The sequence below is a fragment of the Mchenga conophoros genome, linkage group LG19, assembly GCF_057382185.1.
Source record: "Mchenga conophoros isolate Kocher_MC1m ecotype Shallow Benthic linkage group LG19, M_conophoros_male_GT1.1, whole genome shotgun sequence".
Lineage (NCBI taxonomy): Eukaryota > Metazoa > Chordata > Actinopteri > Cichliformes > Cichlidae > Mchenga > Mchenga conophoros.
In genome coordinates, this window is record NC_140544.1 from 6,073,108 (window position 1) to 6,086,018 (window position 12,911).

A 12,911-nucleotide genomic window follows, 5' to 3' on the forward strand; every position below is an offset into this window, starting at 1 on the left:
GAGAAAGATTTCAGGGCATTGAAGGCACATCGCATGTGTGAATCTGTAGTGTGTACGGCGTGACTGGAGCTGCATACGCAGCAGGTACGTACCAGCTCTATCTCACTGTCATTTATCCCACTCAAGTCGAGCTCCCCGCTGTCAGCAGCACCATCTGTCACAGAGACACACACCAGAATGGACACTCTTAGATTTGCTGTAACACACGTTTTTACTCCAGCCGTCCCATCCCAAAGGGCTGAAACAGGAAACGGCAGCTTGCAAAAACAAATAAATAAATAAATAAAATCTCTTCCTTGTGGAAGATCTGTGAAGCATCTTCTATCAGGAGGAAATCGCTAAATTAAAAAAAAGAAATAGAAAAATGCACTGTGACTTCTAATAAGACGCTAACAGGCTTAACTCACTTTAAGCCGATCTACCTTCACACGCATTCTTTTCAATTACGATACGCTTTCTAGATTTCAGCACGCTTTATTTTGAAACACTGGGATGCTGAAACAGCGATTTGCATTTTTCATAAGATGGCCGAGACACGCTCCCGCTCCTACCTGTGAAGGATGTGTCGATGAAGGAAAGCGGTATCTCAAATCTTCCGGTTGCACAAAGTCCAATTTTGGAAAAGAAATTTCAAAGAAAATCTGATTGGCTTTGATAAAAGGAAACAAAAGATGACTTTTTTCTTTCTTTGGAAGAAGCGGGAGCGTGTGCCGGCTTTGACAGGAGAAGGAAACCATCAATGGAAATTCAACAGCTTTCACTCCAAAAGATTCTCCACCTTGATTAGCTGTTTTGCAACAAAGTGCAGTGTTTCTCTGGCTGCCTGCAGACATCAGACAGGCAAAGACTGAAAGGCTCGATCTGAAGAAGCAGCAAGCAAAAGGTTTATGGGAGTCATTTAACTTCTGTCAGGCTTTCTGTGTTTGACATGTTCACAGGGGCCCTTCTTTCCTGAAGTTCAAACTCCCAGTCGGCGGCAACTTCAAAGAAGAGCCACCTGAGTCCACGGGCAGCTTCATTAAGGAGAGACAGGTGCACAGACAGGCAGGGAGCAGGCAGAGAAGAAGAAATACATTCATCCTCAGACAGTAAAGGGTGTGTTTGCTGCACCAGTGGAGAGGTTGGGGGGGGCTAATTCTAGTCAGCTTTTTTTTTAGTTCAGTTAGCAGATTGCAGCTTCCTTAAAAAAGAAACCGCTCCAGAGGAAGAGACAGGTCAGTCGCTATCTGTCGGGCCCAGCCCTCTAAGAACTTCCTCCCCATGAAGTGCGGGGCCGAGATAAGACAGAGACAAGCCCTGGGAGAGATCGGCAGCTCCGGGAGGCAGAGAAGCAGCGACACAGAGCTGATAACACCAGTCCAACCCCGCAGAGAGCAGGGGGGAGGGAGCAATTACTGAGTTATTATTCAGCCGCTGCTTTGATATATCGACACTTGCTAATTTTAATCAAACCCATAAAATTGTTCTTGGTGAGAGTGCAGGAGAATCTGTGGACCGCAGGTTGACAATTTGCCTCGGTATATCAGGAAGGTAAAGCTGAAATAAGAGACATCGGGCTCTTCGATTTCACTTTCCTGCCTATTCGTCTTTTTAATGAAGATGTGAAGGGTGCAGAGCCAACAGGCAGGGATGTCACGTGAAGTCGAGGACCAATATATAACTTTATTGCTTCCAACAAGGAGATGCACGTCTCCTCAGGTACGAGTAATCGGGACTCAGCCTGATGATAAATGCAGCATCTACAGCTAACTTCACAGTGAAGGACTACACACATACAGAGAAGACTCAAAGCACTGAGGAACTTTTAACATTCAGATTTCATCCAACTGAATATCTATTACACCCCCACTTTCATTATGGCACAAGAGTGAGCCTAAACATGTGACGTTTGAAAAAAACAAAGCTGTTTACACTGTGTCGATGGTGTTAAATAATCGGTTTAGTGAGGACCTGAGGTGAAATTCTAGGTATTAGAGGAAGTCTAATAATCTGGACATACAGAGAAAGAAAACTAATAGGAGCAGGTCACTAAAGCTTTTTTGGAAAGTACTATTTTGTTGTACGAGACCACAGAACATGCACCAGCTTCTCAGATATATAATTTAAGGTCTCCTCTCTCTGGCACAAAAAGCTATGACCTGTTGAGGTACAGATACAGAACGTCAGTGTCCTGTTGGGCAGGCTGGCATTTAGACATAGGCAGTAGTTTATGCAGGTTTAGCTTCCTGGAGCCGGGGTGCACCGTCCTGCAGGAGGTGGTGCCTGAATCTAAAAACCAAGTAATGTGCAATTAATAGATTATGAACAAGGTTTTACTACCCAAATATCACAACCCACTCTGTTCAGAGTAAGCTAACAATCTTTTTATTTGGATGATGCTGCTGACTTCAGAGAAACAACAAACAAAATCCTCTTTTAAGAAACCTTGAAGCATTATGAATTTGTTCCTGGTTTCAATCGTACAACCGACTAGCTGAACTTGTCATTCAGTGTTTATTTGTGAAAACAGATCAACACTTTTTCATACAAGATAAAAATCTGATAAAACCTGAAGAATCTCAAAATGACTGAAGGAAAAAACAAAACATGTGCTTTATGTTACTTCGAAGGTCTAATGATGCATTTAGAATAAGTAGTAGGATACCATAAACGCATGATGGTCAGGCTGGGCTAAATAAGCACTAAATCCAAGCCCCTTTAATGAGATTATCTCATTATTACACAGAAGACAAAATAATTTAAGCCATCTGGCCCTCATCAGTGGAAATTCAGTGGAAACTGCTGAAGGCCAGAAACATTTTGTGTCACTATGAATAAGAAGTGGTGGATTACATCACCTCATTAGAGAGTGTGTGTGTGTGTGTGGGGGGGGGGGAGAACGACTCGCAGCACATTCACAAAACTTCCAAATCCTAAAAGAAAACAGAAATCACCTCCCTGATGACCTTGTGCATGCAGAGAAACTACTTTTCTCTTCCTGTCCAGGCTGACAGAAGCCTGAGGTCTTTTGGCAGCAGCTCAGTAGCTCAGAGATGCAGCTCTGCCTGCACATCAGTGCTGAGGAGGAAAAAGAACCAAAAAAGAAAACACACACACACACACACACACACACACACACAATTTCCCAAACAAACCCTACTCTTGACAATGTGGTAATAAATTCTTTTAAATGGTAAAATGGTAAATGCCCTGTATTTGTATAGCGCTTTACTTAGTCCTTAAGGACCCCAAAGCGCTTTACACGTTCAGTCACCCACCCATTCACACACACATTCACACACTTTTAAGACAAAGGGGAAGCACTAATGGAGGGAAAAGCAGGGAAACAGGCAGTCATGGCTAAAATCATTCTGAGATCTGGACTTTCAGTGGCTTATATAATATTTTTATTATATAATATTTTTATATAATATTTTTTATTTGTATTTGTAACACACAGCTTACAGTGAATTGTGTCGGTATTTAAAGCAGAAAAAAAGTCAGCCCATGAAACTAACCGCGCCTCTGAGTGCTGTTTGAGGATTGAGCTCAAACACTATTTTGACCGGTTTAGTGCTACGTAATGTCAGAGAGAACCCCACCCAGCTGCCCTTTCAACTTCTGTTTGCTAGAAGCAGCCAATCACATGAAGGTTGGCTTAAAGGGCGGGCCTTTATTTGATCAATGGATATAGACACTGTGACATCACCAGTTTTTGGATTCTGTAGCCTCATCTGGTCTTTAAGTGATTACGTTTCAAGCCCCGAAAAAAAGGCAGTGACCAGTGTCGGCCTCTCTCGGTTTTAATTACCGCTATTCATTTTAAAGCTCAGAAAAAAAGGTTAGCATTCATCCTCCAGGTTCACTGTGTTTATATTATGCTAACCATAGCTGTGTAGCTATCCACCACGTAGCACATCATTATATACCAGCTAGCCCACCTTCAGTAACCCTACAAACGTCACTGCCGTTTAGTTTTCATTTATGTTGGAAGTGATAGCAGAGCTGTACGTTTTAATTACATCACAAATCTCTCAGTCATTACATCATCTTTAGATTATATCATCTTTAGATGGAAACTAGCAAGCTAACTCCCTGCTAACTAAAATTTAAAAATTGTGTTTTCATGGATGCCCGGATGTTAAACTTAATTGTTACACCTGGTAGAGCAGCCACACTGATCATTTTAATGAAGATGAAAGAATTTAGACAGTTTTTAACTCTCAGTGATGCTGCAGTGTTTGTTTGACTTTGGCACCTGAAGCAAAGTTTGAACCTGGAACCGGCTAATGATGTCAGACTTAAAGACCGGGTACAGCCTCAGCATTTTAGCTGCAACACCCAGAGAGTTAAGTTCCAAGTTATCAGCTAAAATCAACAAGCTCGTTTAGCAAGTTGCATCCGTGAACTTGCACACATACAGAAACACAATCTGCTAATTAGTGCTAAGCTAAACGCTAACTAGACACACTGTAACGTAGAGTAGGCCCGAGAGCCATCGTTGAGAGGTCCAGACAACACCACGTGAGGATACAATCAGACCAGTGTCAACTCTGAGGTGAGTAAACTGAAGCAACTACCAGCTTCAGCAAAGGATACTGTTGATCGACATATGACATGATAAAGACACAAGAGGGTTAACTAGACATCTGGAACTTTTAAAGCCCCCTAGCAACCAACTACCATCTACAAGGCAAAGTCCTTTTATCTGGATGGATAGATGGATGGGCTTTAGTCATTCAGGTCCCAACAGTCATGCGACCTTGATAGGTGACTCCAGAACAAGAGCAGGAATGCCTCGTCTTGGCATTAAATTTCACTTCAGTATTCACTGTGCATGAACACGAGGGATGGCTCATCCCTCCATAAACAATGTGATTTAACTGGCTCCAGCCCACATATGATATATTTTACTCGCTAAGCTCCTTTATCTGGCATCACAGTAAGGACACTTATTTGCTCACAGCTGCAGGTTCGACAGCTGTCTGAGAAGATGCCAAATTCAATTTCTTTTCAGGCATACGGCTGGCCTGAAGAAAAATCAAGGAGAAAGCAAAAATCACTCACAGGAAGGTGGTGTTCAACCAGCCTAATCCACCGCAAGCTGTTAACCCTATCACCCTGTTCTCTCGTGGCCCTCACAGCCAGGTAACCTGACCCAACGTATACTCCTCAACCCCTCTCTTACTGCTTCAGAATTACCCCCTAATACTATCCCCTTCTTGGCCGTCTCCCACATATCACAGTGTCCCGGGTGGCAGCAGGCCTGTCTGATGTGGTCAGGAGAAAAAGATGCTTCACCGCAGAGGACCTCTAATACGAAAGACGAGAGAATAAAAGAACACAAAGAAACTGAGAAAATGTGCCCCGCAGGAGCGAACGCTAACAGGTGAAGTAGACAGCCTTTTGAAGATGGTGAAGGAGGCAGAGAACAAGAGATTTAAAGGGGGGTGGGGGGGGCTGGTGAGTGAGCCAAGCAGAAAAAGTAAGACATAATGCGGCCGCTGAGGATCCTTATTTTTCTTAGTGTCCACAAATCCCAGAAAAAGACCAGAACCAACAACGTGTTTAGGCTGTTTCTCAATGCTTCCTGCCTCCCTGTGCTCCCACCTCCAAAACCGCTGGATCCCACTGAAGACATAAAGCTTTAAAAACACCTCGCACATATAGAGTTTCATTTGTAAACATGCTTTACAATTTCCTGAACAAGTTAGCCCCTGTAGTTTTAGGCTAAAATAGGAGGCAATGTGCATTTACTGGGGCACATCTGAAGTAAATGCATCGGTTAGTAAAAACCAGCTTTTATTAATTACAGCCACTGAAATCCCACAAACGTTAAACTGAGGATTGGTTTTCAGCGTTTAACTCAATTTATAATCAATTAAAACTCGATGACTCAGTTCTGTAGCTGTGGCCACTAAAACTCGTGGCCTTCCTCCAGCTCCACACTGAGTAGAAATGTTACCTGTACATGCTAATTTGAGAGTTCCCACTGTGCGGGTGTCTTCAGGCAGGAATAATGCAGTCCCAGCCTGGTACTGAGCAGAGTTAAGCTAGATTTATGCCTGAACTGCGTGTCAGATAGCTTTGGAAACTCCCTTCCTCCACAGCTTTTAGATGTTGGATATGGCGTATCAGTGTCGCTCCTTTTATCTGCAACTTTCTGAAAGAGATGATCCCACATCCAACGCTCTGCTACTTTTCCTCCAGAGCTCTCGTTTCTTTGTTGCTCAGCCATTCGTAGCACAAATACAACCCAAACAACCCTTTGAGTTTGACCCCAGAACCAGATGAGGGAAAAAAAAGTGTGTGCATGCATCTTTCAACAATATTGTGTATCCCTCCTCCTCCTCTGCACTTCTTCATGACTTTTACCAAACACATTTGATTTCTGACCGGGCTGATCAGCATGTTTAAAGGAAAATTACCTCAGTCTGCTCTGTCCATGCCTCAGCTTATCTTCGGAAAGCACATTAACATTCAAATATTTATTTTAGCTTGTCCTCCTGTTACTTACTGAACCTATAATCTGGCACAAGTGACATTTGTCATCCCAAGCGATCAAAGCAATAATCAGGCCAGGCTCAAAAAGACAAATGCTGCGCTTTGGTCTTTGCAATTTTTTGCAATAGGGGGAGGGGTGGTGAAAAGTTTGAGATGTATTCCAAACAGGAAACCGATTAGATTGCAGCCCTACCCTTCAACACCGCGGCTCGTTCGTGATTTTAACGGGTTTTTTGGCCAATGATGAAATTACATTGTGCAGAAGTGAAAAACAAAAACAGTGGCTAACTTGAGGAATCTTTCAAATGATCAGATGTTTAACTTTTAGTTTTCCACTGTTAGAGCCAAGGGATTTCCAAAAAGTTGGGATGTTCTGTAAAAATCAAATAAAAAACAGAAAACAGTGATCTCCAAATCTGTTGTTTATAAGACATTTTCTCATCGTCGTGCTGGCTGAAAATTAAACGCAGCTTTATAATGCTTTAAATCAGGCTTGGCCAACTCCAGGCCTTAAGGGCCGGTGTCCTGGAGGTTTTAGATCTCAACCTGGGTCTACACACCTGAATCACATGATTAGTTCATTACCAGGCCTCTGGAGAACTTCAGGACACATTGAGGAAGTCATTTAGCCATTTAAATAGCCGTCCTGGATCAAGACCACATCTAAAACCTGCAGAACACCAGCCCTCGAGGCCTGGAGTTGGACACCCCTGCTTCAAACCCACGTCTTTTTCCTTCTGATGACCAGCAGGGGGCAGCAACTTTGGTCTTGCGGTATATAAATTCTACTGCAAAGTACTTTGTTTCCCTTAATTCATGACCTCAGTAAGCACTTTCCTGATGTGCTCACAGTCACACTCTTAAACTTCAACTCCTACATCGAACAGCACGTTTACTTTGTACATTATGATCTCATCGGTGTCTAGAAAAACAATAAAGAGGGTCTGCTTTTGGGTGGGGCCTACTTGTGGTTGAGAAATCAAACATTCCCCGTATTTGTGACGTCTCGTTTCAGAAAGCTAAGGTGGCAAGACCCACAAAGTCAGCGCAAGTCCTCACAAACCACTTTGTCCACATTGTCTACAAAAGACAGCAATCAGTCTGTGCTTCTGTCTCCGGTTTGGCAGCATGTGGTCGAAAGTACATTTCTCTACAAGTAGAATAAAGCATATCTAACTGACAGGTGAAGGAGTTATCGGCCCCCGTGGGGTAGAAAAATAAGTCAAATCTGGCTTTGGATAAGCATACTTGTTAGTAGGAACATCTAAATGTTGGTGTTGATTTCTGTATAGTGAGTCCAAATCATGACTCACGCACAACCATATAGTTCATTTTTCTTAAGAAAGTCAAACTATACTGATCCTAATGGAAATTTTGACAGCAGGACATTTTGGTTGATAACATTTGTTGACATTAAGAGAAACGGAAAACCCCCAGCCTTACTCTCACAAAGACATGATAAACAGCAGATGGAAAGGCCAAAGAGAGCAAGAGACACTGAAGTCGTAACAAGGGGAGAAAAATGAGAAAAGCAGGGAGATAAAGACAAAAAGAGGCAGAGCAGGGGAGATTAAGAGAGAAAGAATGAGCTAGGTAGGACACAGAGACAAACAGACTGATGGAGAAAAGGCAGCAGGAGGGAGGACGAGGAGGAATGAGAGGACAGCAGCTGGGAGACCAGGCAGAGAGAAAAGACTGAAGACAGTAAAATATGAGTTAAGACGGAAAGAAAAGTTAGGATAGAGAGACAGAGAAAAGGGAGGCTTAAGAGGAGTTCAGTGATCTTTCTCTAATCCTGAGCTGTATTTCATTTAGGCCTGATCTGACAGAAATGACACAGACAGAGAAGACGAAGGGAGAGCGGGGATAAAAATGGAGGGAAAAAAAGCCACGCTGGCTGAATTAAAAGGAAGCACCAGTCTGCTGACTCCTCCACACCTCATGTCCTCTCCCCCTCCCCCCTCTACCTCCTTCCCCTTCTGGAAAAAAAAAAAAAAAGACAAAAAAACAAAAAACAAAGACTGAGTGTGTGTGATCTAAGGGATGAATGGGGCTGTGTAGCCTCGGTGCTGCAGGATCACCCATCATCCACACTTCAAACGCAGCCCACATTATCCAGACTCTCAGCTCTTGATGTCAGCAACAATCCTGATCCACTCCTACATACCCAAACCCTTCGACCTGCGCCCAGCTCGGCCACGGGGGCCGCAGGGAGGAGACACGTGACGGGAGATGTTTTCATTTGTCAGGTTTTCTGCTTTGAGATTAGACGGTGGCTGTTAGAGGTGAAGTGAATGAAACTGCTGCACAAAGAACGCAACCAAGCGATACTTCTACGCACTGGCTCTGGTGTGCACTGAAAAACCAGCTTAAATAATTACTCAAGCAGGAACGATCTGCTCTAAGGAGAAACTTTAGCTAGTAATCTTCTGTCCTTGTTGATTAAGACAGTACACCTTACTGCCCACTGGGGGCAGTACAGCTTTTGACAGCCCATTTGTGGCATCTAGCCAAGTTTTTAAGCATCCACCTTGACCCAGTACAACCAGCGGTCTTATTATCTGCGGTTTACATTCAGCAACCAGGTTTCTCTCGGAAACAGCGTTTCTATTCAGCAGACAGGTACCATGTTTGCACGGAGTGATGATTGCATTTAGAAACAAAGTATGACTATGACAAAGTGAGGAGGACTGCAATGATAACGTATGATAAAATCCAACAGCACAGCTGCAAACTACTGATCCCAGTCGGCGCTGGGCATGTTTTCAGCACATCCAATAGAATTGTGAGTGTAGCAGCTGAGAGGGATTTCTGGATTCAACGCTCGGATGCTTTTAGTTTAAAGAATTATTAGTTTAATAGTCCAAGCTAACAGAACTGTACGGCCAGTCATAAAAGTCTACAGCTCTTGAGATTCTGTAAATGAAACACAGGAACGAATGTCTGACAAACTATTGTTTGGATCACAGGCCACAGCAACCGGTCTGACGCAGTAATGCTGTTGTGACGATGCAGTCTTCTTCCCTGCATGTAGCATAAATCATTTGTGTGAATGCGCTTTGATTGCTAGCTGCAGTGCAGAGATGCAATTACAGAGCTTGAAATACACATTTAATAAAATGAGGAATATGATAACAGACGGGGTTTAATGTGATCGAAGTAAAGAAAAGTGCAGAGAGCAAAGCAGATTATTGATTTTTTTGAATATTTTCTTTGCAAAGAGGGCTACTTCATATGTTGCCAGTCATATTATTTATATAGAACGTCACAGATAAAAATTGCCTTTGTTTGAATTTTTTTTCTGCAAGCTGGACACTACTGCATATTTACTCTTTGCTTCTACTCATGTTAAAGCATGCCTGGACCAGACTGTTGGCTAAATGCCTCGTATGTAAAAAAAAAAAGGCAGCTCTGGTGTAAAAGTCCTTCTCTGCAGTGCTATGAGGTAATAAGGCTCGATGCCAGTGCTGCCCTGAAGAAATAACCAGCCGGCCGAGGCAATAAATAGAGTGAGAGATTCTCGCTGACACGGGTGGGCTGGGCAAGCCCATTAAAACGTGACCTCCACTGACCTTGGAGGAGCTGAGGCTGAGCGTACGCCCACTCAACCACCTGCTTCTTCTCCTCCTCCCCCAGACACAAAAATGGGTGTGAGTGAGTGAGTGAGTGAGGGGGGGGGGGGGAAGGGGGGGGGGGAATACCCCAGAAAGCATAATGAAGCCAACTTGTTTATATTTGAAAAGTTTCCTCATAAATGTGGACTTTAAATTATATTTTGTTTCATTTCATCATTTTGCACAAACTCCATTAAAATCCCAAAACTATGATTAACAAAACCATAACTGATCATAATTAATAATAATGTAAAAATGAATGAGTGCACACTGCAATGTCTTTTTATTCTGTGGCACAAATTTCCCAAATACTCACTCTGGTGGCCATATGGGTCTTAATCTGCTGCTAAAAATAGTCCCTAACGAAGGTTTGATGCCTCTGGTTTGAGCGTGCATGTAGAAAAACTATAGAGTCTGACTTTTTAAAGAAATGTGTGTGCAAGAGAGCAATGTCTGAATGAACTGCTGGTCTCAGTGCTGCAGGCTCGAAAGCTTTTTTGTTGCTTTCATGACTTTTTTTGGCAGCAACAAAAAAAACATATGATATAATAAAGTCTCTGGCGATCAAGGTATGATGGATTTATTTTTCTAATATTTATTTAAGTTTATTTATTCATTTGTTTGTTTAAATGGCCCTTTTTTATTTCAACTATAACACAAACCAGATCTGCTCCAGATCCTAATTATGTGATGTAACTTTGCAATAAATGCCACTCAAGACTCCACAGACCTTTAGCCACATGCACTAACCCTCTGAGCTCTGTCAGCTGCTGCGCTTCCATCCAAATGAGCAAGTGATCAAGTGACATTCTACAAAGTCTGTCAAATAAAAATGCTAATTTTCCTTTTTATCGGCTACTGTTATGGAGATGTACTCAGCAGGACGTGACGAAATGAGATGATTAAACGGGTATCAGCAAATGCGCTTGCTGCCTCACACCTGCATTAAAAGATATTTAAAGAACGACTTTGTCATCGCTGTTCAAACACTAGCATTTGAATTTGGCAGAGTGACATTCAAATAATGTCTCTGCTGGATTCCTCAGGCCACAGGGGCACAAGCTGGACAAAACTGCTCTTTTTCTAAGTCAAAACTTGATCTGGTTTTGAAAAGGAGACAGCAAAATAGGTTTCGAGGGCTTCGCTCTCAGACTGTGGGCTCCGAGAGTTTCTGAAAGTGGAGTGGGAGGAAGCTATCAGGCCCCTCTCCTGTGGAAGCAGGCTTCAATTTGGATTCAGGAGACAGACGCCCTCTCTAGTTTAGGATTAGGCTTTGAACTTTCCTTTTTGATAAGGCTTATACTTCGAGCTGGATGGTGTAACCATGGATCCTCCCTTAGTGTATCACAGGAGGTCCTGCAGGAGTCTGAGCCGCTTGCAGTAAAACTGAGTGTGTTCGCCTTTCTCTCCCCCAGAATCCACAAACAAGCACAAGAAAAACACTTTTTATAACTCAAAGAATGCAAAAAGGAGTAAAAATCATCTCATTTCAGACAGATGATGAAAAATTTATGCAGGCTCGCTCTCTTTTTTTCCTTTCATAAGAGTTGGATCCGATGCCTGGACTGGACAACAAAGCGCCTGTCACGATTTGAAGCATTCGACCAAACAACAAATGGTCTGCTAAGGACTGCATGTAATAAATGCTGTAGCGTGTGTGCTCCCCTTCTCCAGCACAGAACATTATCTTTATTGATACTGGTGCCAGTAAAGATTTATTCAAACCAAAACAGTCATCTAGTAGAAATCTCCTAAACAGTAGCAAGCAAACAGGCCTAAACACCGGACCAGCCGACACTGCGTCACTTTTGTTTCCACTGTTATGAACAATCTCAAACGGTCCGTGATGTTTAGCGTCCGCCTCCCTCTGCCTACACCGTGCTCTCTCATAAACACAACAGATGTTTGCATTGAAAGCGACGGGCCCTTTCAACAGTGCGCGCGCCATGTTTTCCATATTTTGAATAAATATCTTTGATCAAAGAGATGTTCTGTCAATTTTGTCCCCGCTTCGATATTTTCCGAAACAGTCTGCTATTTTACATCACAAGAGCAGGATGAATAAATCATCCACACTGAGTGAATCCACACTGTCAGAATATCCCCACATGAACTGCGCGACTCTTTGATGGATGAGGAGGAGCGCGCTCGTGGCCGGCCGCGGCTGTCTCAGCAGCACAGCTGAGGAGAAAAAGAAAGAAGTAAAATATTGGAGAATGTATGTTAGAAACTGAGCGATGCTTCGTGTGCGTATTGGTTTGGATGAGTATCAAACATCCTAAATGTCAGATTACAGCCACTGGAATGTTTAGCCAAGTGTTGCTGTTGCCACACCGATGAATCAGCCTTCTGTGTTTTACATGTACCCAAACCGTCTGCTCATCTGGTGGGAAACATTTATAAACTTTCTATGGATGTAATCAGAGACCGAGACACCAAATCAAAGGTGGGGCTGGTGGGGAATCCCTGCTCGGATCCCTTTCTGCTTTTGTGCGTCGTCAGTCTGAGATGTTCAAAGAACTTTAACTTCTGACATGCAGTTCAGCTTCTTGTTTTCATGTTCTGTGAGGAAAAATTTCAATCGCATCCCCGATTCAGAACAACAATGAAAACTCTTACGGCTGAAACACGTTGGGATTTGTTATCAGGAACTCCTGTTTTCTTAGAGATGATGCCCTTTTTTCTGCACATCTGTGAACGCTCCAAACTCACACCCACAGTGAGCTTAACCTGTTTATTATGAACACAAAGATCTTCGGGTTGACTTTTCTTGCTTCTGTATTACAGGTTTGTGTGCTTACTGTTAACAGAACA

The 12,911-nt window shown here is 43.0% G+C and overlaps 1 protein-coding gene across 2 annotated transcripts in view; it reads right to left on the reverse strand.

Moving 5' to 3' along the window:
• Positions 1–12,911, reverse strand: part of brf1a (BRF1 general transcription factor IIIB subunit a) — a 125,476-nt gene that overhangs the window by 54,293 nt on the left and 58,272 nt on the right. For both annotated transcript variants that reach the window (XM_085256274.1, XM_085256273.1), the window contains one exon: positions 93–154. In XM_085256274.1, the coding sequence (XP_085112400.1) occupies positions 93–154 (62 nt within the window). The remainder of the gene's footprint in view (positions 1–92; positions 155–12,911) is intronic.